Raw genomic sequence first — 20,494 nt, forward strand, 5'->3', positions numbered from 1 at the left:
GGGTCCTGACGCCAAAATTTTGTGGACCAATAATTGATGTTCCTGCAGCGCGACAAAGATGGACGGACAAGTCTTTGGCTTGCCCCGTTTCCTTGATGACTGAATTGGCACTGTGCAGAATCAAGCAAACTCTGCTTGGGCTTTACAGTACAGTACTTCCTCAATGACAAGCCAACCGTAGCAATATGCCATACACAAATTTGAGTTTTCCACATTAGTGAAAATGGTCTTGTTCTGGTCTTTTTTTGGTTACTTTTCTACTATTCAGCTCAGCCAATATTTGCATCGATGGGTAGATTTTGCGGTGCACAAGCTGTAGGTTGTATAGCATGCAGAGAATAGTATTTGTTCCTTGATAGACTGGTTTATGCACACGTTTTCTTTACCCACATAAACCTCTTGCAAATTCTTTTTGTGCCCAGGCTATTTTTCAATCATCCGGGCGCTCAAGTCAAAGTATAGAAGTTTCAACCCCCCTACCCTTACTTCCACATATATCTAAGCACACACACAAATATTTTAATAAGCACACTCCATTAGGACAAGAAGAGAGACATGGCTCCTCAAGATTTTCGCACCCAACCTCTGATTCCTCCGTCCTACCAATCACTCTTCCTTCTTTGCACCATCCTCATATTTCTATCCTCCAACACAATAATATTCTCATCAGCGCAGGCTACCAACAAAACAGAAGATGATCGGCAAGCCCTTCTCTGCTTCAAAGCTGGCATCTCCAAGGACCCTGCCGGTGTTCTTGGATCATGGCGCAATGACTCGCTTAACTTCTGCAGCTGGCGAGGGGTCAACTGCAGCACGACCCTCCCAATCCGTGTCGTGTCCATCCAATTCAGGTCTATGAAGCTCACAGGAACACTATCCAATTGCACAGCTGACCTTACTTCTCTAGTTCAAATGGACCTTACGAACAATACACTGTCCGGAAGGATACCTGAAGAGATGGGTGGGCTTCGGAGCCTCCAAACTCTGTTGCTTGCTGGCAACAGGCTTAAAGGTAACATCCCTCCGTCATTAGGTACAGCTGCATCTCTTAGATATGTCAACCTTGCAAATTTTACTGGAATTGCTTTAAGCCTGATGTCTACGAAAATGACCACTTTACCCTTCTTCCTCCCAAATCCTATCCTCTCCAGGTTGCACCCCGGCAGATGCAATGTGAGGAGCAGCGTCTTGGGTCCCGGCCGGCCGGACATCGGCATCCACACGCCCAAGGGCCACATCCTCGGCATGTTCCCCTACCCCAGGTATACTGTACCTTGCATCTGTCATTCTCTCCACACGAAATTTGTGGCCGAATTCGTTCGAGTTGACTGCGATTCTGCATACTGCAGCGGTGGCTACGTGATACTGTAATTCGTGATTGTCCTTGTTACTGTTAGGATGCTGGGAGATGGTGCACACAATTCGTTGGCAGCGTTATGGATTTGAGATGAAGAAGAAGAAGGGGGAGAGGCAATGCCTGCCGCACCTTACAATTCAATCAGGTATTATCATGTGGAGAGGAATGTTTGGGACATTTCATTTTGGCAGCCATCTCTTTTGAATCTATCAGGTAGTTCGTGTGGAGCAAGTTCGATGATGGGGATAGCTGGATCCTGACTGCAAAATGTTGTGGACCAATAATTGATTTTCCTGCAGCGCGACAAAGATGGACGGACAAGTCTTTGGCTTGCCCCGTTTCTTCTCCTTGATGACTGAATTGGCACTTTGCAGAATCAAGCAAACTCTGCTTGGGCTTTACAGTAGGATACTTCCTCAATGACAAGCCAACCGTAGCAATATGCCATACACAAATTTGAGTTTTCCACATTAGTGAAAATGGTCTTGTTCTGGTCTTTTTTTGGTTACTTTTCTACTATTCAGCTCAGCCAATATTTGCATCGATGGGTAGATTTTGCGGTGCACAAGCTGTAGGTTGTATAGCATGCAGAGAATAGTATTTGTTCCTTGATAGACTGGTTTATGCACACGTTTTCTTTACCCACATAAACCTCTTGCAAATTCTTTTTGTGCCCAGGCTATTTTTCAATCATCCGGGCGCTCAAGTCAAAGTATAGAAGTTTCAACCCCCCTACCCTTACTTCCACATATATCTAAGCACACACACAAATATTTTAATAAGCACACTCCATTAGGACAAGAAGAGAGACATGGCTCCTCAAGATTTTCGCACCCAACCTCTGATTCCTCCGTCCTACCAATCACTCTTCCTTCTTTGCACCATCCTCATATTTCTATCCTCCAACACAATAATATTCTCATCAGCGCAGGCTACCAACAAAACAGAAGATGATCGGCAAGCCCTTCTCTGCTTCAAAGCTGGCATCTCCAAGGACCCTGCCGGTGTTCTTGGATCATGGCGCAATGACTCGCTTAACTTCTGCAGCTGGCGAGGGGTCAACTGCAGCACGACCCTCCCAATCCGTGTCGTGTCCATCCAATTCAGGTCTATGAAGCTCACAGGAACACTATCCAATTGCACAGCTGACCTTACTTCTCTAGTTCAAATGGACCTTACGAACAATACACTGTCCGGAAGGATACCTGAAGAGATGGGTGGGCTTCGGAGCCTCCAAACTCTGTTGCTTGCTGGCAACAGGCTTAAAGGTAACATCCCTCCGTCATTAGGTACAGCTGCATCTCTTAGATATGTCAACCTTGCAAACAATTCTCTTAGCGGAGCTATCCCTGATTCCTTATCAAATAGTTCGTCACTCATTGTGATAATGCTCTAACGCAATAGCTTATCTGGGGTGATCCCAACTAATCTGTTCAACTCATCTAAGCTTGTCTATGTTGATCTCTATTCGAATGCTCTCTCCGGGGCAATCCCACATTTCCAAAAGATGGATGCTCTGCAAATTTTAAATCTTGCCGGGAATTTACTTTCTGGTACTATACCAGCATCTTTGGGAAATGTTTCATCATTGTGTTTCCTCCTGCTAGCACAAAACAACTTAGCAGGATCAATTCCAGAAACATTGGGTCAAATTCCAAACCTAGAAATGCTAGATCTAAGTTACAATAGATTCTCGGGGTATGTCCCAGCCACACTGTACAATGCGTCATCACTCACAATCTTTCGCCTAGGCAGCAATAGATTTACTGGACAGTTACCTTCTGACATTGGCCACTCACTTCCAAACCTCGAAACATTAGCAATGGGACTCAACGGATTTTGTGGATCAGTCCCAGATTCCCTGACCAACATGTCAAAGCTCCAAGTGCTTGATCTTTCAAGCAACTCGCTGACTGGCGTGGTGCCATCTCTAGGATCCTTGGCAAACTTGAGTGTACTGCTTCTAGGAGATAATAAACTCGAAGCTGATGACTGGGCCTTCCTTACCTCTCTGACCAATTGCACTCAGTTGTTAATATTATCAGCAGATGGAAATATCCTGAATGGAAGTTTGCCAAAAGCAGTAGGCAAACTTTCAACAAAGCTTCAGCGGTTAAGTCTCGCTCTGCTTGACATGGGCCAGAACATGCTCTCTGGACCAATTCCCCTGACAGTTTGGAACTTGAGAAACTTGGTTGTCCTAAAACTTTCCATGAATAGGTTGTCAGGTCAGATTCCATCAACAGTGGGTAATCTTGTTCAACTCAGCCAGCTTCATCTTGATGACAATGAATTGTCTGGAAACATACCAGCAAATATAGGAAAATTCAAAAGGCTGCTTATGCTGAACTTATCAGTTAACCGCCTTGATGGATTCATACCAAGAGAACTCCTCAATATTTCTTCCCTTTCATTGGGTTTGGACTTGTCAAACAACAACCTGACTGGGCCAATACCACAGGAAGTTAGTAACCTGATCAATCTTGGCCTCCTAAATGTTTCCAATAACAAATTATCTGGTGGCCTTCCTTATGAACTTGGCCAGTGTGTTCAACTGCAATCCCTTCAAATAGAACGCAACATGCTCAACGGGTATATTCCTCAGTCTTTCAGTGCACTGAAGGTCATACAGCAGATAGATCTGTCCGAGAACAATTTAATTGGTCAAGTTCCACAGTATTTTGGGAACTTCAGCAGCTTAAATTATATTAATATATCATACAACAAATTGGAAGGGCCAATCCCGACTGGTGGCATATTTGGAAATTCAACTGCAGTATTCCTCCAAGGCAACAAAGGGTTATGTGCAGCTGTTGCCATATTTGGACTGCCCATTTGCCCCACCACCTCAGCAACAAAAAAGAAGATAAATGCACGCCTGCTGCTGATAATAACTGCATTGATTACTATTGCTTTGCTCTCTATTATATGTGTTGTTGTCACTGTTATGAAGAGGACCAAAACTCAACCATCTGAAAACTTCAAGGAAACAATGAAGAGGGTGTCATATGGGAACATCCTTAAAGCCACCAATTGGTTCTCTCTAGTCAACCGGATAAGCTCAAGTCATACAGCATCAGTCTACATTGGTCGATTTGAGTTCGAGACAGATCTCGTGGCCATCAAGGTGTTCCATCTCAGTGAGTAGGGTTCGAGAACCAGCTTTTTCACCGAGTGCGAAGTTCTGAAAAACACCCGCCACTGCAATCTGGTTCAAGCTATCACCGTGTGCTCAACCGTAGATTTCGAGGGCGATGAATTCAAGGCTATAGTATATGAATTCATGGCAAACGGTAGCCTGGACATGTGGATACACCCAAGGGTTGGCAGCTCAAGGAGGCTGTTGAGCTTGGGCCAGCGGATAAGTATTGCTGCTGATGTAGCTTCTGCTCTGGACTATATGCACAACCAGCTGACACCTCCTTTGATTCACTGTGATCTGAAGCCGAGCAATGTTCTGCTGGACTACGACATGACCTCACGCATTGGCGACTTTGGGTCCGCCAAGTTTCTCTGTTCCAGTATCGGCAGACCAGAAGGCTTGATTAGTGTAGGAGGAACAATCGGATATATCGCTCCTGTTAAGTTGCACTTTTTTCTTTCTTTGAGATGACTGTTGAGTTTGATGCTGAACTATCTTTGTTTTGTTAGTTTCACTAGTACTTATGCGCATTGCTCCTCTTTTACAGAATACGGGATGGGATGCAAAGTCTCGACAGGCGGCGATGTGTACAGCTTCGGAGTGCTGCTACTGGAGATGCTCACGCGATGCGACCTACGGATGCACAATGCAGCAACGCCCTCAGCCTGCACAAGTATGTCGATCGAGCCTTCCCCGAGAGGATCGCAGAGATTCTAGATCCCCTTATGCCACCCAAGGAGGACCAGGCGTCTGCTTCTCTGCGTATGCAAAACTACATTATACCTTTGGTCAGTATTGGCCTGATGTGTACCATGGATTCGCCGCAAGATAGACCAGGTATGCATGATGTCTGTGCCAGAGTTGTTGCCGTCAAAGAGGCATTTGTCGAGACCTTGTTGTGATTACAGCAACTAGTCATATATACACTATTACAGTAGCTGTATCACTTGTAGAATAATTCCAACATTTTTTTTGCATGTATCTGGTAAATATGAACCATTATGCTATGTGCCCGCCAAAATAAGCGGGGTAAATATTTGTCTTTTTATCTCAGATTGAAGTTAGTTTTTTTGCATTTCGGAGCGAAAGTTGAAGCTTTGTTTCACAAAACTACGAAGGTGTGATTTTCTGAAATGCTACCAGTTACATATTTTTAAACAAATGCTCTTGATTTGATTCTTCTTTTGGAGCCATGAATTAATGTCAAATACTGAAGGACACTCAACTTTTAAACCGGATAATTTAGCCACTAACCTGTCTCAAAGCGGTCTGATGGACGACGTGTTATGTTAGTATTAAAAAATTAATAATAGATAAACCTAGGAAATATGAACAATGGAAATGTGTTCAAAAGGACTATTTATTTCAGAAAACAAATAGTGGGGGTTAAACAAAAAGTTGATTAGTTGAAGAAAAAATACTGAGAAAACCAAAAAGAATAGGCAACGTAAAGAGAACGTTTAGAAATGTTTATGAAGAATCAAGAAACTTGATGTTGTTCATGAATGCTCATACAAGATTTTCAAAGTTCTGGACATGTTTCTAAAGTTCCCCAAAAAGAGCTTGTAGGCAATAAACACAGAGAAAATGAGGAAATATGAAGAAGAGAAAAAGGAAAACATGTTTTGAAATGAGAAATATTATTTCAGCTCCATTGCAGCATGTTGATATGGTATTTAAGAAGAAAAAAAGTAGTTTTGTAACTACTCCCTCCGTCCGGAAATACTTATCATCAAAATGAATAAAAGGGGATGTATCTAGACGTATTTTAATTCTAGATACGACCCTTTTTATCCATTTTGATGACAACTATTTTCGGACGGAGGGAGTAGTAGATTGCATCCTGTATTTAACAAACTGGAAGAATAATTATATTGACGTGTATGCACAACGAAAATGTTGCATACTACTTCCTCCGTCCCATAATATAAGATTGTTTTTTTCTTTTCCATGAATTAACATGTTAAGTTTTCCAATAAACTTTGCCATTTGTTACCAATTACTTCCTCCTTCCCATAATATAAGGCGCGGTTGACTTTGCACGGTCTTTGATGCATGACTTTGACCACTAATATATATCAAAGTACATGAATTGAACATGTATAAATGGCATCATTGTATTTGGCTTGCAAAAAAATTGTAGTTCACATGTCTGTATACTAATTTTATAGACATACAATATGTGAAAATCATAGTCAAATTTGTGCAAAAAAGACCAGAAAAGTCAAACGGCGCCCTATATTTTGGAAAAGAAGGAGTACTATTTTGACGAAGTATCAAGTGAAAACGCTGATTCAGTGAAAATCTGGAAACTCACCTCATGAGTCATCAGATCAATAAAGAGCGGCATAGATCTTAGGTCGTATCCCACCAGCCACTTAAACACTAATTAGCAAATAACCCCTTCATTTACGCACCAGGTCCTTACGTTTCGACTACAATCGATTCGTCTTTCAATCTCGTCGGCGAGATGGAGACTTGCCCTACGCCGGCCACGACGGGCCCTCCGTCGACCGTGAACTACTCCCTCCGCCGGCCACGAAGAGCCCCAGGCCAGCCACGATGCGTCCTCCGCCGGCCACGAGGGGCCCTCCGCTGGCCGTGAATTATCTCCCTCCGCCGGCCATGTTCCCTGTCGACGCATCGGTGCCGCCTCTCCAGGACCTCGCTCCTCCTCGTACTGTGCCATGCCTCAACCTCGTCTTAGCCCTGCACAGGTAAGCAACAGCTGCTTCGGTTACTGATTGTACTAATATGGCGTTGCCACAACATCCTCATATCCCTCTCCACCTGATGGTAGAACAAGCACTACCTGAATCATGTTAACCTGAATGTCATAGTTGTCTTTCTTCAGTTGTACTTCTGAAGTATCTGGTTTGGTCTTTCTTGTTTGCATCTTCGTCGGTGTACTGTAGCATGTACATCAGTTGCCGGCAGTAGAATATGTAAACTGGACTTGTAAATCCTACTTGAGAGCAGTGGAGCACCGTTCAGTCTAAATAAAGAGAATCAACAATGCTTTCACGTTGAGTGATAACACCTCACAAGATCAAAATTGCATTCAGAAATTTCATCTCTACTCCCTCCGTTTCAAAATAGATGACTCAACTTTATACTAACTTTAGTACAAAGTTGGATCATCTATTTTGGAACGGAGGGAGTACATGACAAGCACGCACAACAAATCTGCTGTAAGGAGGCACTGTAGAATTAAGCTTCAAACGAGCAACATCACATTCCACCGCCTGCCCCGTCGGCAGCATGCCTTGCGGGAGCCTTCCTCGCACAGGAGAGCTTCGGCGAGGTGGACGCCTACATCAGCGCCGTTGGTAGCCCCGCCGGCTATCGCCGGATACCTCCGTAGCATCCGCCCGGCGGCGCCGCCATGGGGGACGGCTACGCAGTAGGTCGTTGCAGCGAGGGATGGATCCGTCGTCTGTCGTCGCGGTGGGGAACGGCTTGGCTCCGCTGTAGGTCGCCGCGGTAGGGGAGGCCCCGTTGTCGGCCATCGCGGTGGTGGACGGCAGCATCGCCATCGTCCTCGCGGTGGGGCGTGGGGAGGCGACAATTATACCTGGCCAAACCTCGGGCCGGGCTGGGCCTAGCCAAGCCCGAGCCAAAAAACCTGGGCCTGAGCCCGGCCCGGCCCGGCCATCGGGCCTAGTTTTTGGGCCCAAGCCCGGCCCGAACATGCAAAAGCCCGCCGGGCCTCGGGCCTCGGGCCGGGCCCCTTCAGATAATGGCAAAAATGACGGGAGCAGCATCGGGCCGGGCTGGGTCGGGCTTTTTCGGGCCGGGTCGGGCCGGGCCGGGCTGCCCATGGCCAGGTCTAGCGACAATGGATGAGATGAGATCTAAGACTTCGTGTGTAGGACAGGGGGTTATATGAAAGATAGCCATAAGTGACTGGTTAGCAAACCCACCTCTCATCTGTGCCATCAATTAAAGATCCAACGGCTCGGGTCGCAAGTTTCCAGATTTTCACTAAATCAGCGTTTTCACTTGATACTTCGCCCTACTATTTTAACACCTCTTAAGCCTTTGTACAATAATGGCGCCTTATATTTTGAAAAGGAAGGAGTACTATTTTAACACCTCTTAAGCCTTTGTACAATAATGCGAGATGTTTAGGGATGCGCTTAGAGAAATTAATCATTTTTTCTTAAGCATGCTTATTTGTACATAACAGGCGCTTATTTAGGTATCCCTCTTATAAAGATAAACACCAATGCTTAAAAAAGCTGGTTTATTTTATTAAGCACCTGCCGATGGCTAATGTTAAAAAAACTGGTTTATTTTATTAGTGGTGCATCCTGCATTAGTAATCGGTGTTAAAAGAAAATAAGGATATGCATATGAAATGTCAATTTGGGGGTAGATAATAACATAAGCTATAATCCTCTTTTGCTCTCTGAATCATCTTTTTCATGCAAAATGTAGACACTGGCATAAATTTTCATCATTGCACTGCCAAAGCATTCTTCTATTCCTATGAAGAATTTTTCTTATGTCATTTGATGAGGACATGACTACCTTGAATACGACCAAATAAGCATTTAGAAATTTTTTTAATATCAAAAGGTATTTTGACTGACCAGCATCATATTTTCCACTTTACCCCTCTTCTTCTTCTTCCTGGCGACCCCTCCCCCTCCGTCGCCGCACTCCGGCATTTCTCCCGCTCAGGTCCCCACCCAACCACGCGGCTGCAGCGAGCGAGCGCGCGAGCCAAATGGAAGCACCAACTCCTCAATTTTTTTAATATCAAAAGGTATTTTGACTGACCAGCATCATATTTTCCACTTTACCCCTCTTCTTCTTCTTCCTGGCGACCCCTCCCCCTCCGTCGCCGCACTCCGGCATTTCTCCCGCTCCGGCCCCCCCCAACCCACGCGGCTGCAGCGAGCGAGCGCGCGAGCCAAATGGAAGCTCCAACTCCTCTCCCGCTCCAACCCCTCACGACGCAAGCACCGACTCCCTACCGTGAGACCTCCGCCTCCCGCCCGCCGACGCCGCGCTGGCGAGGAGGAGGTGCCCGTACGAATACGGGTTCCAGCGGAGTCCCGGGCATCGGCACCTCCAAGCCCCAACCTCAGCGCTGCATCCTCCACATGTTCCCGTACCCTTAGCCCCAGGTACAATTTGTGCTTGGACTTTCCTTAACAAAAATTACGACTTTGTGTAGTGCCAGGCCTTAATTCATTCATCTATTTAGATACCAGGACGTGATTTGGTTTGATTGGACGCATAAATTATTCGTTGGAGGCGATGAAGGTGGGGAGAAAGGCAGCAGTCATTTCCCAAATAACTGTACTGTAAGTGAAACACGATAGCCCAGCAGGTTCACAAATTAGCGTTCGTTCAGGGCGATTCTCTTGGAGATTCGGTGGAACATGATAGATGTCCCGTCGAGGGCGTATACTCATTAGTATTATCATGCTATAGGTTTAATTTTGTCGAGCATCTCTTTCAAGATTCTCAGATAATTCATGTCCGACAGTCCGAGGAAGCTTGATGATGGGGATAGGTTGTTGTGGATCATTGACCAACTTTCCTGCAAGTGCGACCAAGACAGACCAAGTCTTTAATTGGAATCATGCCATGTCCATTTCTTCTCCTTGACAACTGACCTGCCACTTTGCAGAGTCAGCTAAATTGTGCTTCGGCTTACAATACAATAGGATACTTCATCCAACTGTAACATATGTCATGTGCAATATCTTTCTCTCTTTCTTCGTTACTTGGATGACGGCAAAGAAATAATGGTCAGTGGGGAGCCAGCTTGTCCCCTTTTCCTGATAATATTCGACTCACTTGATACTTCCATTTGGCGGATCCTGCGGTGCAGAAGCTGTAGACTGTATAACAAACGGAGAATGGTATTTGTACTTCAACAGACTGGTTTATGCTCGCGTATTCTGTACCCACATGAACCTCACAAGTTTCTTTTGTGCTCAGGTTTTTTTCAATCATCTGGGGAGTGTCTGTGGAAAAACAAACAAAAATAGATCATCTGGGGCGTGATGTCAATAGAACCAAGCCAAACAAGCCGGCAGCCCGGCACTGAAGAAGTTTCAACTCTCCTACCCTTCCAACATAGTATATCTAAGCACACACACTAAGCATTTAACGGGCATACTCCATTAGGACAAGAACAGAGACATGGCTCAAGTTTTCGGCACCCAATCTCTGATTGTTCCTTCCCACCATGCACTCTTTCTTCTCTGTGCCATCCTCCTATTTCTGTCCTCCAACACAATTATATTCACATCAGCACAGGCTAGCAACAGATCCGAGGATGACCGCCAAGCCCTTCTCTGCTTCAAAGCTGGTGTCTCAAGGGACACCGACGGTGTTCTCGGATCGTGGCGCAACGACTCACTCAACTTAGCAGCACCACCCTCCCGGTCCGTGTTGTGTCCATACAATTCAGGTCTTCATGGCTCACAGGAACACTATCCAGATGCATAGCAGCCCTTAGTTCCCTAGTGCAGATGGACCTTGGGTACAATGGATTTTCTGGAAGCGTGCCTGAAGAGATAGGTGAGCTTGGGAGCCTCCAAACTCTGGATCTTACGGGAAATCTTGAAGAACACAATCAGGATCTCCTCCAGGACTAGGGTTCAGATGTGGGGGGTGGAGAGAAAAGGGGAAAACTCTGGAAGTTCTGTTCGGGGGGAGAAAACTTCTCATCCATTCCTCAGTACAGAGTATTTACAGGGTTCCCTTTTTTACACATAAGACCTCTAGCTATCCTATTATACAACACAAGGACCACCAACACTCCCCCTCAAGATGGGGCAAAGATGTCAATAAGCCCCATCTTGTTACAAATCCTCATAAATGATACGACTCCTATTCCTTTTGTCAATACATCTGCAAGCTGATCTACAGACTTAACATAACTAATTTGGAATAACCCTTCGTCTAATTTCTCTCGAATGAAGTGCCTATCGATCTCTATATGTTTAGTTCTATCATGATAAACTGGGTTATTCACTATGTTAATTGTGGCCTGATTATCACAATAGACTTGAATAGGTGCACCAGCACACAACTGCAACTCAATTAGCAAGGTTTTCGGCCACATCAGTTCACACAACCCTGAAGCCATTGATCTAAACTCCGCTTCCGCTGTCGATCGAGCCGCCACACTCTGCTTCTTACTTCTCCAACTAACCAGATTTCCTCCTACAAACATGCAATAGCCTGAAGTTGAACGTCTATCATCTAAGCATCCAGCCCAATCTGCATCGGTGTACCCCTCTATTCTCAGATGCCCATGATTAGAGAACAAGATTCCTTTCCCAGGACAACTCTTCAAGTATCTTAGAATTCTATTCACGGCATCTAAGTGGCTAGTTCTAGGATCATGCATGTATCTGCTTACAATACTAATAGCATATTCTATATCAGGTCTTGTATGCGACAGATAGATTAATCGCCCAACTAGCCTTTGATATTGATGCCTATCAACAGGATCACCACTATCTGCCAAGATCCGATGATTTTGTTCTATTGGGGGTGGCTGCAGGTTTACATCCTAACATCCCTGTCTCCTCAAGTAAATCAAGCACATATTTTCTTTGTGAGAGGTAAATACCTTTTGGGCCATATGCAACTTCAATTCCCAAGAAGTAGTGGAGATACCCCATGTCCTTGATTTCAAACGAATTTGCTAACATCTTCTTCAAGTGAGATATCTCCATCTCATTGTTACTTGTAATCACAATGTCATCCACATAAACAAGAAGTATAGTAATCTGATCACGCAGACATTTAAAGAACATGGCATGATCTGCATTGCTTTGTCGATACCCCATAGAACAGATTTCCTTTCGAAACCTTCCAAACCATGCCCTAGGTGACTGTTTTAGTCCATAGAGAGATTTTCTTAACCGACATACTTTACCCGCTGTTTCCCGACTGCTAAACCCAGGAGGAATTTCCATATAAACCTCCTCTTGTAGATCTCCATGGAGAAAAGCATTCTTAACATCCATCTGGAATAATTTCCAGTGTTGATTTACAGCTATCGAGATTAAAGTTCTGACAGTACTCAATTTCGCCACCGGTGCAAACGTTTCATCATAATCTACCCCATAGGTTTGACTATACCCTTTTGCCACTAGCCTAGCCTTATATCTTTCCACCTTGCCATCTGGAGTTTGTTTAACTGTAAATACCCATTTACAACCCACAACTTTCTTATCTGCAGGGAGAGAAGTAAGTATCCATGTTTGGTTCTTATTAAGAGCCGCCATTTCCTCCAACATTGCTGCCCTCCATTCTGGATATTGCTTCGCTTCCCTCCAATCACGTGGTATAGGCCCAGCCGAATGCAAGGAAGCTATAAATGACTTACATAAAGGCCCAATAGAAGAGTATGAAACATAATTTGAAACATCATATGGGGCTAACTTAGAGGGCAATTTTCCGGCAATAGTGCGAGGCTGCTTTCTATGGGCAATTGGAACGTTCAAGTCATCATAATGAAGAGAAAGTATACCATCACTTGTGGAGGCTGGTGATGAAGTATTGGATGAAGTTGATGGTCGTGAGCTTGAATCATGCATGTCGGATTGAACTTGAACTTCTGAATCATCCTCCATCGAAATTATTTCCTCCCCCTGCACCTGTTCTTCCTCAGTTCGATGCCTTCGTGTATACACCTGCAGATTTTGTTCTTCATTCGGTCTTGACCACCGTATAGCCTTAGTTGGTGTATCATGTTGCTCCCCTTGCATCTTCCCTTGTTCTCCAATAAGATCCACATCGCTATCATCAATCTTGTCTTCCTGTGGTATTACCCCAACCATGATTTTCTCTAATGGTGTAGAGTTGCTTTCTTCTTCTTTTCCTCCCCCTGTCTCGCTGTCCAGATCTGAAACATCACTAGGAAACAGATCAGGAAAGACATCAGTTAAATCTTCAGGTTCTCCATAAAATGGAACTTGTTCCCTAAAGATTACATCCATGCTCACAAACATTCGGCTTTCCGAGGGGCACCAACACTTGCAACCTTTCTGCTTCCTAGAATACCCCACAAACACACACTTCAAAGCCCTTGGATCTAACTTCCCAACCGATGGCCTGTAATCTTTTACAAAACACACACACCCAAACACCTTTGGGGGGACAACATAAGTAGTCTTGCCAGTTAAACATTCTATTGGTATCTTGTAACCAAGTACTCTAGATGGCATTCTATTTATCAAGTAGGCTGCTGTCATCAATGCCTCACTCCACAAGAACTTAGGAACATTCATAGCCATCATCATAGAGCGAGTAACTTCTAACAAATGTCTATTCTTTCTCTCAGCTAAGCCATTCTGCTCAGAGGTACCTGGACAGGTAGTCTGATGCATTATCCCAAAACTTGACAAATAACCATCAAACTCCTTATTTACATACTCCGTACCATTATCGGTCTGAAGTACCTTAACACATGCATTATGCTGGGTCATAATCATATTATGGAAATCTCTAAAGCATTCGAATACATCATTCTTGTTCCTCAACACATACACCCAAGTGGTCCTAGTACAACAGTCAATAAAGGTAACAAAATAGCGATATCCATTAATAGACACTACTCCACTAGGACCCCATACATCAGAGTGAATTGTCTGAAGTGGCACATCACTTCTATGATTAGATAGAATATAAGTGCTTCGAGTTTGCTTTCCATATTGGCAAGCATCACATACCAGGTCCTGCTTTCTAACTTTATTGAAGAGTTTAGGATAAAGCTGGCCCAAAATAGGAAAAGATACATGCCCAAGTCTTCGGTGTTGTAGCAGAAATTCTTCGAGTGGTGAAGAAGATAGAGCAGCAACTACAATAGGTGATGTATCATTGTCCAAATAATACAATCCATCATGCATGCTCCCTGTCCCAAGTCTTCTTCCAGTCCCAAGTTCCTGAATTAAACACCATGATGGGAAAAAAATGGCAACACAGTTCAACTCCTTTGTAATGCAACTTATAGATAAAAGATTAATTGGAAATGAAGGAACATGTAACACATAAGAGAGAGGCATATTGGAGTTGCAGATGACCGTCCCTGAACCCATAATAGTTTGCGTGGAACCATCAGCCAACTTTACGCTTTGTGTTCTTAATTCAGGGACATAATTAGTAATTTCCTTATGTGAACCAGCCATATGTCTAGATGCACCAGAATCTATCAACCATGGTGCATCAGCAAAATAAGGATGATTATCATTAAAAATATTACCACTAAAATTTGCAGAAGCGGCAGAGGTTGAGGCTCCTGGCACTTCGGTGGTTTGCTTATCACTTAAACTTAACCCTTTGAATTGCTGCCACTTCTCCCAATCATCCGCGCTCATTTCCACACTCACATTTTGCGAGTGCACCTCTGTCATAGCGGAGGCATTTGCCCTGCCTGCTGGTCGCATACCACGTCCGCGACCAGTACAACGTCCATCAAGCCCCCGGCCGCGACCTCTTCCGCGCCAGTCCTGACCTCTTCCGCGTCCTCCCCCAAATAATCCAGGGCAAGATGCTCTTACATGTCCTGGCTGGCCACACTCAAAGCACTTCCGATCAGAAGAGTTCAACCCAGACCGCTGATAATTTGCATTTTCTGTGACAAAAAGTGCTGAACGCCTCTGTGCTATGCCCTGTATAGATGGTCCTCCAACCTCCAATTTCAGACGTGTCTCCTCACTCATGATCGCAGAGATTGCTTGCTCCAAAGTAGGCAGCTTGCCATTGCCATAAAGTGCGGCCCTCCTATTCTCAAACTTAGGATTAAGTCCATTCAGAAATTCCCTAACACGCCTCCTTTCCGTCCATTTATTGAGTTTTTCAATGCATTTGCCACACTCCATCTCAATTGGATCGTAATAGTCCAAATCGCTCCAAAGCCGTTTCAGCTCCGAAACATAGTCGACCACTGTCTTCTCGCCTTGGCTCAGGTCTTGTAACTCCTTCTGAATCTTGCAAGCAAGCATTTCATTTCCTACTCCTGAGAATGTCCCTTTCAATAACCTCCAGATTTCAGATGCTTCTTTAATCCTTTCAACTTGCTTGGCAATTTGAGGTGATATTGAGCTCAATAGCCAGGCCCTCACTAGTGCATTCATCATCTTCCACTTCTGACCTTCTTTAGAACTCTCCTCCAGAGGCTTCTCCACTATACCTAGAATGTAACATTCAAGCCTCCTAGAAACCAAAATTGTCTCTGCATGCTCTGCCTAGCTCGCATAGTTCTCAGGTCCTTCTAATTTTACAAGAGGAATTTGCAAAGGATGTACTTCCTCTTTGGTCTCCCCTTCTGATCTTGAGGCCCCTTGCTTGCTAATCGCATCAAACAACACCTGATACTTCTCATCCATTGCCTGCAAGACAGCAGCTAGCTCCCCTGCAGTGACAGCTGCTGGAGCATTATTGTTGCCTGCCATACCTTCAATTCCTCCACACTCAGCACACACGCCTTCCCCTGCGATTCACTATTGCAGCTTCTCAATCTCACACTCTCCCTGACCTCCTCCTTCTCCACGAACCCACAACTCAACTCTTCTGACTCAGAACACAAACACCTGACCTGTTTAGCTACAGCAACGAAGGGGAACTGAGTTGCTGGTGAGGCTCTCCTTCCTAACCGACGCCGCACACCCTCGCTGTGCCTAGCCACCTCCTTGAGCTCGATTTGCTCCACCAGCGCTGCCTCCGACCAAATCTCTGGCCGGAATGCTGCACCCCCTCCCATTGCTGCCAGATCACCTCCGGCTGAGGCTTGGACTGGCCACCCCGATTTGCTCCGATACCATCTTGAAGAACACAATCAGGATCTCCTCCAGGACTAGGGTTCAGATGTGGGGGGTGGAGAGAAAAGGGGAAAACTCTGGAAGTTCTGTTCGGGGGGAGAAAACTACTCATCCATTCCTCAGTACAGAGTATTTACAGGGTTCCCTTTTTTACACATAAGACCTCTAGCTATCCTATTATACAACACAAGGACCACCAACAGGAAACAAGTTTGCAAGTAACATCCCTCTGTCGTTAGGTGCATCTGCATCCCTTAGCTATGTCAACCTCGCAGACAATTCTCTTAGTGGAGTTATCCCTGATTCCTTATCAAATAGTTCGTCACTCAGTGTGATAATGCTCTCACGTAACAACTTATCTGGGGTGATCCCGGCTAATCTGTTCACATCATCCAAACTTGTCTCTGTTGATCTCTATTCGAATGCTCTCTCAGGGGCAATCCCACATTTCCAAAAGATGGATGCTCTGCAAATTTTAAATCTTGCCGGCAATTTACTTTCTGGTAATATACCAGCATCTTTGGGAAATGTTTCATCCTTGCGTTCCCTCATGCTAGGACAAAACAACTTAGAAGGACCAATTCCAGAAACTTTGAGTCAAATTGCAAGCCTAACAGTGCTAGATCTAAGTTACAACAGATTCTCCGGGCATGTCCCAGCCACACTGTACAACTTGTCATCACTCACAGTCTTTAACTTAGCCAGCAACAATTTTATTGGACAGATACCTTCTGAAATTGGCCGCTCGCTTCCGAATCTCCAATTATTGGAAATGGGAGGCAACAAATTTCGTGGATCAATCCCAGATTCTTTGACCAACATGTCAAATCTCCAACAGCTTGATCTTTCAAATAACTTGCTTACTGGTGTGGTGTCATCTCTAGGATCCTTGGCAAACTTGAGTCAATTGCTTCTAGGAAATAATAAACTCGAAGCCGATGACTGGGCATTCCTTGCCTCTCTGACCAACTCCACTCAGCTGTTAAGATTATCAGTAGATGGGAATATCCTGAATGGAAGTTTGCCAAAAGCAGTAGGCAACCTTTCAACAGTGCTCGATCGGTTAAACTTTGGAAGAAACCAAATCTCTGGAAACATACCAGCTGAGATAGGCAACCTTGTAAGCCTCACTCTGCTTGACATGGGCCAGAACATGCTCTCTGGACAAATTCCCCTGACAGTTTGGAACTTGAGCAACTTGTTTGTCCTGAAACTGTCCATGAATAGGTTGTCCGGTAAAATTCCATCAACGGTTAGTAATCTAGCTCAACTCGGAATGTTTTATCTTGATGACAATGAATTGTCTGGAAACATACCAGCAAATATAGGAAAATTCAAAAGGCTGCTTATGCTGAACTTATCAGTTAACCGCCTTGATGGATTCATACCAAGAGAACTCCTCAATATTTCTTCCCTTTCATTGGGTTTGGACTTGTCAAACAACAACCTGGCTGGGCCGATACCACAGGAAGTTGGTAACCTGATCAATCTTGGCCTCCTTAATGTTTCCAACAACAAATTATCTGGTGGCCTTTCTTCTGGACTGGGCCATTGTGTTCAACTACTATCCCTTCACATGGAAGGGAACATGCTTAGTGGGATTATTCCTCAGTCTCTCAGTGCATTGAAGGCCATACAACAGATAGATCTGTCTGAGAATAATTTAACTGGTCAAGTTCCACAGTTTTTTGGGAACTTCAGCAGCTTAAATTATATTAATATATCATACAACAAATTTGAAGGGCCAATCCCGACAGGTGGTATATTTGGAAGTTCAACTGCAGTAGCCCTGCAAGGCAACACAGGTTTATGTGAAACAGCTGCTACCATATTTGGACTACCCATTTGCCCCGCCACCTCAGCAACAAAATGGGAGATCAATGCAGGCCTGGTGCTGTTGATAATAACTCCACTGATTGCTATTGCTTTCTTCTCGTTTTTATGGATTGTTGTCACAGTTATGAAGGGGCCCAAAACTCAACCATCTGAAAACTTCAAGGAGACGATGAAGAGGGTATCATATGGTGACATTCTTAAAACAACCAATTGGTTCTCTATGGTCAACCGGATCGGCTCAAGTTATACAGCATCAGTCTACATTGGTCGGTTTGAGTTCGCAACAGATCTAGTGGCCATCAAGGTATTCCATCTTAGCGAGCAAGATTCGAGAAATAGCTTTTTCACCGAGTGCGAAGTGCTAAAACACACCCGCCATCGCAATCTGGTTCAAGCTATTACCGTGTGCTCAACCGTAGATTTTGAGGGCGAGGAATTCAAGGCCATAGTATATGAGTTCATGGCAAACGGTAGCCTGGACATGTGGATACACCCAAGGGTTCACCGAGGCAGCCCAAGGAGGCTACTGAGCTTGGGTCAGCGGATAAGTATTGCTGCCGATGTGGCTTCTGCTCTGGACTATCTGCACAACCAGCTGACACCTCCTTTGATTCATTGTGGTTTGAAGCCGAGCAATGTTTTGCTGGACTATGACATGACCTCACGCATTGGCGACTTCGGGTCCGCCAAGTTTCTCTCTTCAAGTAGTGGCAGGCCAGAAGGCTTCATTGGCGTCGGAGGAACAATCGGATATATCGCTCCTGGTAAGTTGCACGTCTCTTTTCTTTGAGACACTACCAAGTTTGATTCTGATCTGTCTTTGTTTTGTTAGTTTCACAAGTATTTATGCACATTGCTCCTGTTTTACAGAATATGGGATGGGATGCAAAGTCTCGACAAGTGGCGATGTTTACGGTTTTGGGGTGCTGCTACTGGAGATGCTCACGGCAAGGCGGCCGACGGACGCCCTATGCGGCAACGCTCTCAGCTTCCACAAGTATGTCGACCTAGCCTTCCCCGAGAGGATCGCCGAGGTTATAGATCCCCACATGCCATCCGAGGAGGATGATGCGGCTGCTTCTGTACGTATGCAGAACTACATTATACCTTTGGTCTGTATTGGCCTGATCTGTACCATGGAATCGCCGAAAGATAGACCAGGCATTCATGATGTCTCTGCTAAAATTGTTGCCATAAAAGAGGCATTTGTTGAGACCTTGTGATCATGGCAACTAATGGGTTGGGCAGTAGCTGTTAAAGATTATGTATACATAATTGCATTTTCGGAAGTACAGTGCAGGTACTGCACTACTGTAATGCTTATATACAAAATTTACAGTAGCTGTACCACTTGTAGAACAATTCCAACACTTTTTTTTGTATGTATCTGGTAAATATGCACCACTATGCTGTGGGCCCGCCAGATTAAGCGTTGTAAATCTTTCTCTTTTTATCTCAGATTGAAGTGATAATTTTTAGCATTTGGGAGGGAGCGTCCAAGATGTTTAAGAACTTTGTTTCACTGAAACAACATAGTTGTGATATTTTGAAATGCTATTAGTTACATATTTTTGAGACAAGTGTTGTTGATTTGATTCTTCCTTTGGAGCCATGAATGTCAAATACTGAAGGACACTCAACTTTAAAACCGGATAATTTAGCCCCTAACCTGGCTCAAAGCTGTTTGATGGATGATCTGTTAGTAGTAAAAAAGCAATTAATAATAGATAAACCTAGGAAATATGAACAACGGAAATGTGTTCAAAAGGACTATTCATTTAAGAAAACAATGAAATAGTGGGGGTTAAACAAAAAGTTGATTAGTTGAAGATAAAATACTGAAAAACCCAAAAAGAATAGGCAGCATAAAGAGGAACGTTTAGAAATGTCTATGAACAATCGAGAAACATGATGTTGTAGCTGTAAGAAATAAACACAGAGAAAGTGAGGAAATATCAAGGAAAACAAGGAAAACATGTTTTGAAATGAGAAATATTATTTCAACTCTGTTGTAGCATGTTGATACGGTATTTAAGGAAAAAAAAAGTAGTTTTGTAACTAGTACAGTGCATCTTGTATTTAACAAAAGAAACTTTGAGCACATTAAAAATATCAACCGTGTTTTTTTATATTAACGTGTATGCATAACGAAATTGTTGCATATTACTCCCTCCGTAAACTAATATAAGAGCGCGTTTAGATCACTACTTTAGTGATTTAAATGTTCTTATATTAGTTTACAAAGAAAGTACTAATTAATTTCTAAATATTACCATATATATATATACATATACATATATATATATACATATACATATATATATATATATAAAGGCGTTTCTTCCATGAAATAACATGTTT

General features: G+C 44.0%; 1 protein-coding gene and 1 pseudogene across 4 annotated transcripts; both read left to right on the plus strand.

Moving 5' to 3' along the window:
- Window positions 1–1,158: 1,158 nt before the first annotated feature.
- On the plus strand, window positions 1,159–5,545 carry LOC125530967 (LRR receptor-like serine/threonine-protein kinase RGI5). Of its 4 annotated transcripts, none has more exons than XR_007293025.1 (3): window positions 1,160–1,262; window positions 1,350–1,502; window positions 5,047–5,545. XR_007293025.1 is itself a non-coding variant. In XM_048695374.1 (2 exons), exons 1-2 carry the CDS (start codon window positions 1,474–1,476, stop codon window positions 5,399–5,401), a joined length of 384 nt encoding a protein of 127 aa, XP_048551331.1. In that variant the 5' UTR covers window positions 1,159–1,473; the 3' UTR covers window positions 5,402–5,545. The 4 variants fall into 4 exon arrangements, 2 of the variants coding, with proteins under 2 accessions (XP_048551331.1, XP_048551330.1); XR_007293026.1 differs by having other exon boundaries at window positions 1,398–1,502; XM_048695374.1 differs by having other exon boundaries at window positions 1,159–1,502.
- Window positions 5,546–9,393: 3,848 nt separating this feature from the next.
- LOC125530966 lies at window positions 9,394–19,636 on the plus strand (annotated as a pseudogene).
- The last annotated feature ends 858 nt before the right edge of the window (window positions 19,637–20,494 follow it).

This window comes from Triticum urartu, unplaced genomic scaffold (genome assembly GCF_003073215.2).
Source record: "Triticum urartu cultivar G1812 unplaced genomic scaffold, Tu2.1 TuUngrouped_contig_6687, whole genome shotgun sequence".
Taxonomy (NCBI): Eukaryota; Viridiplantae; Streptophyta; class Magnoliopsida; order Poales; family Poaceae; genus Triticum; species Triticum urartu.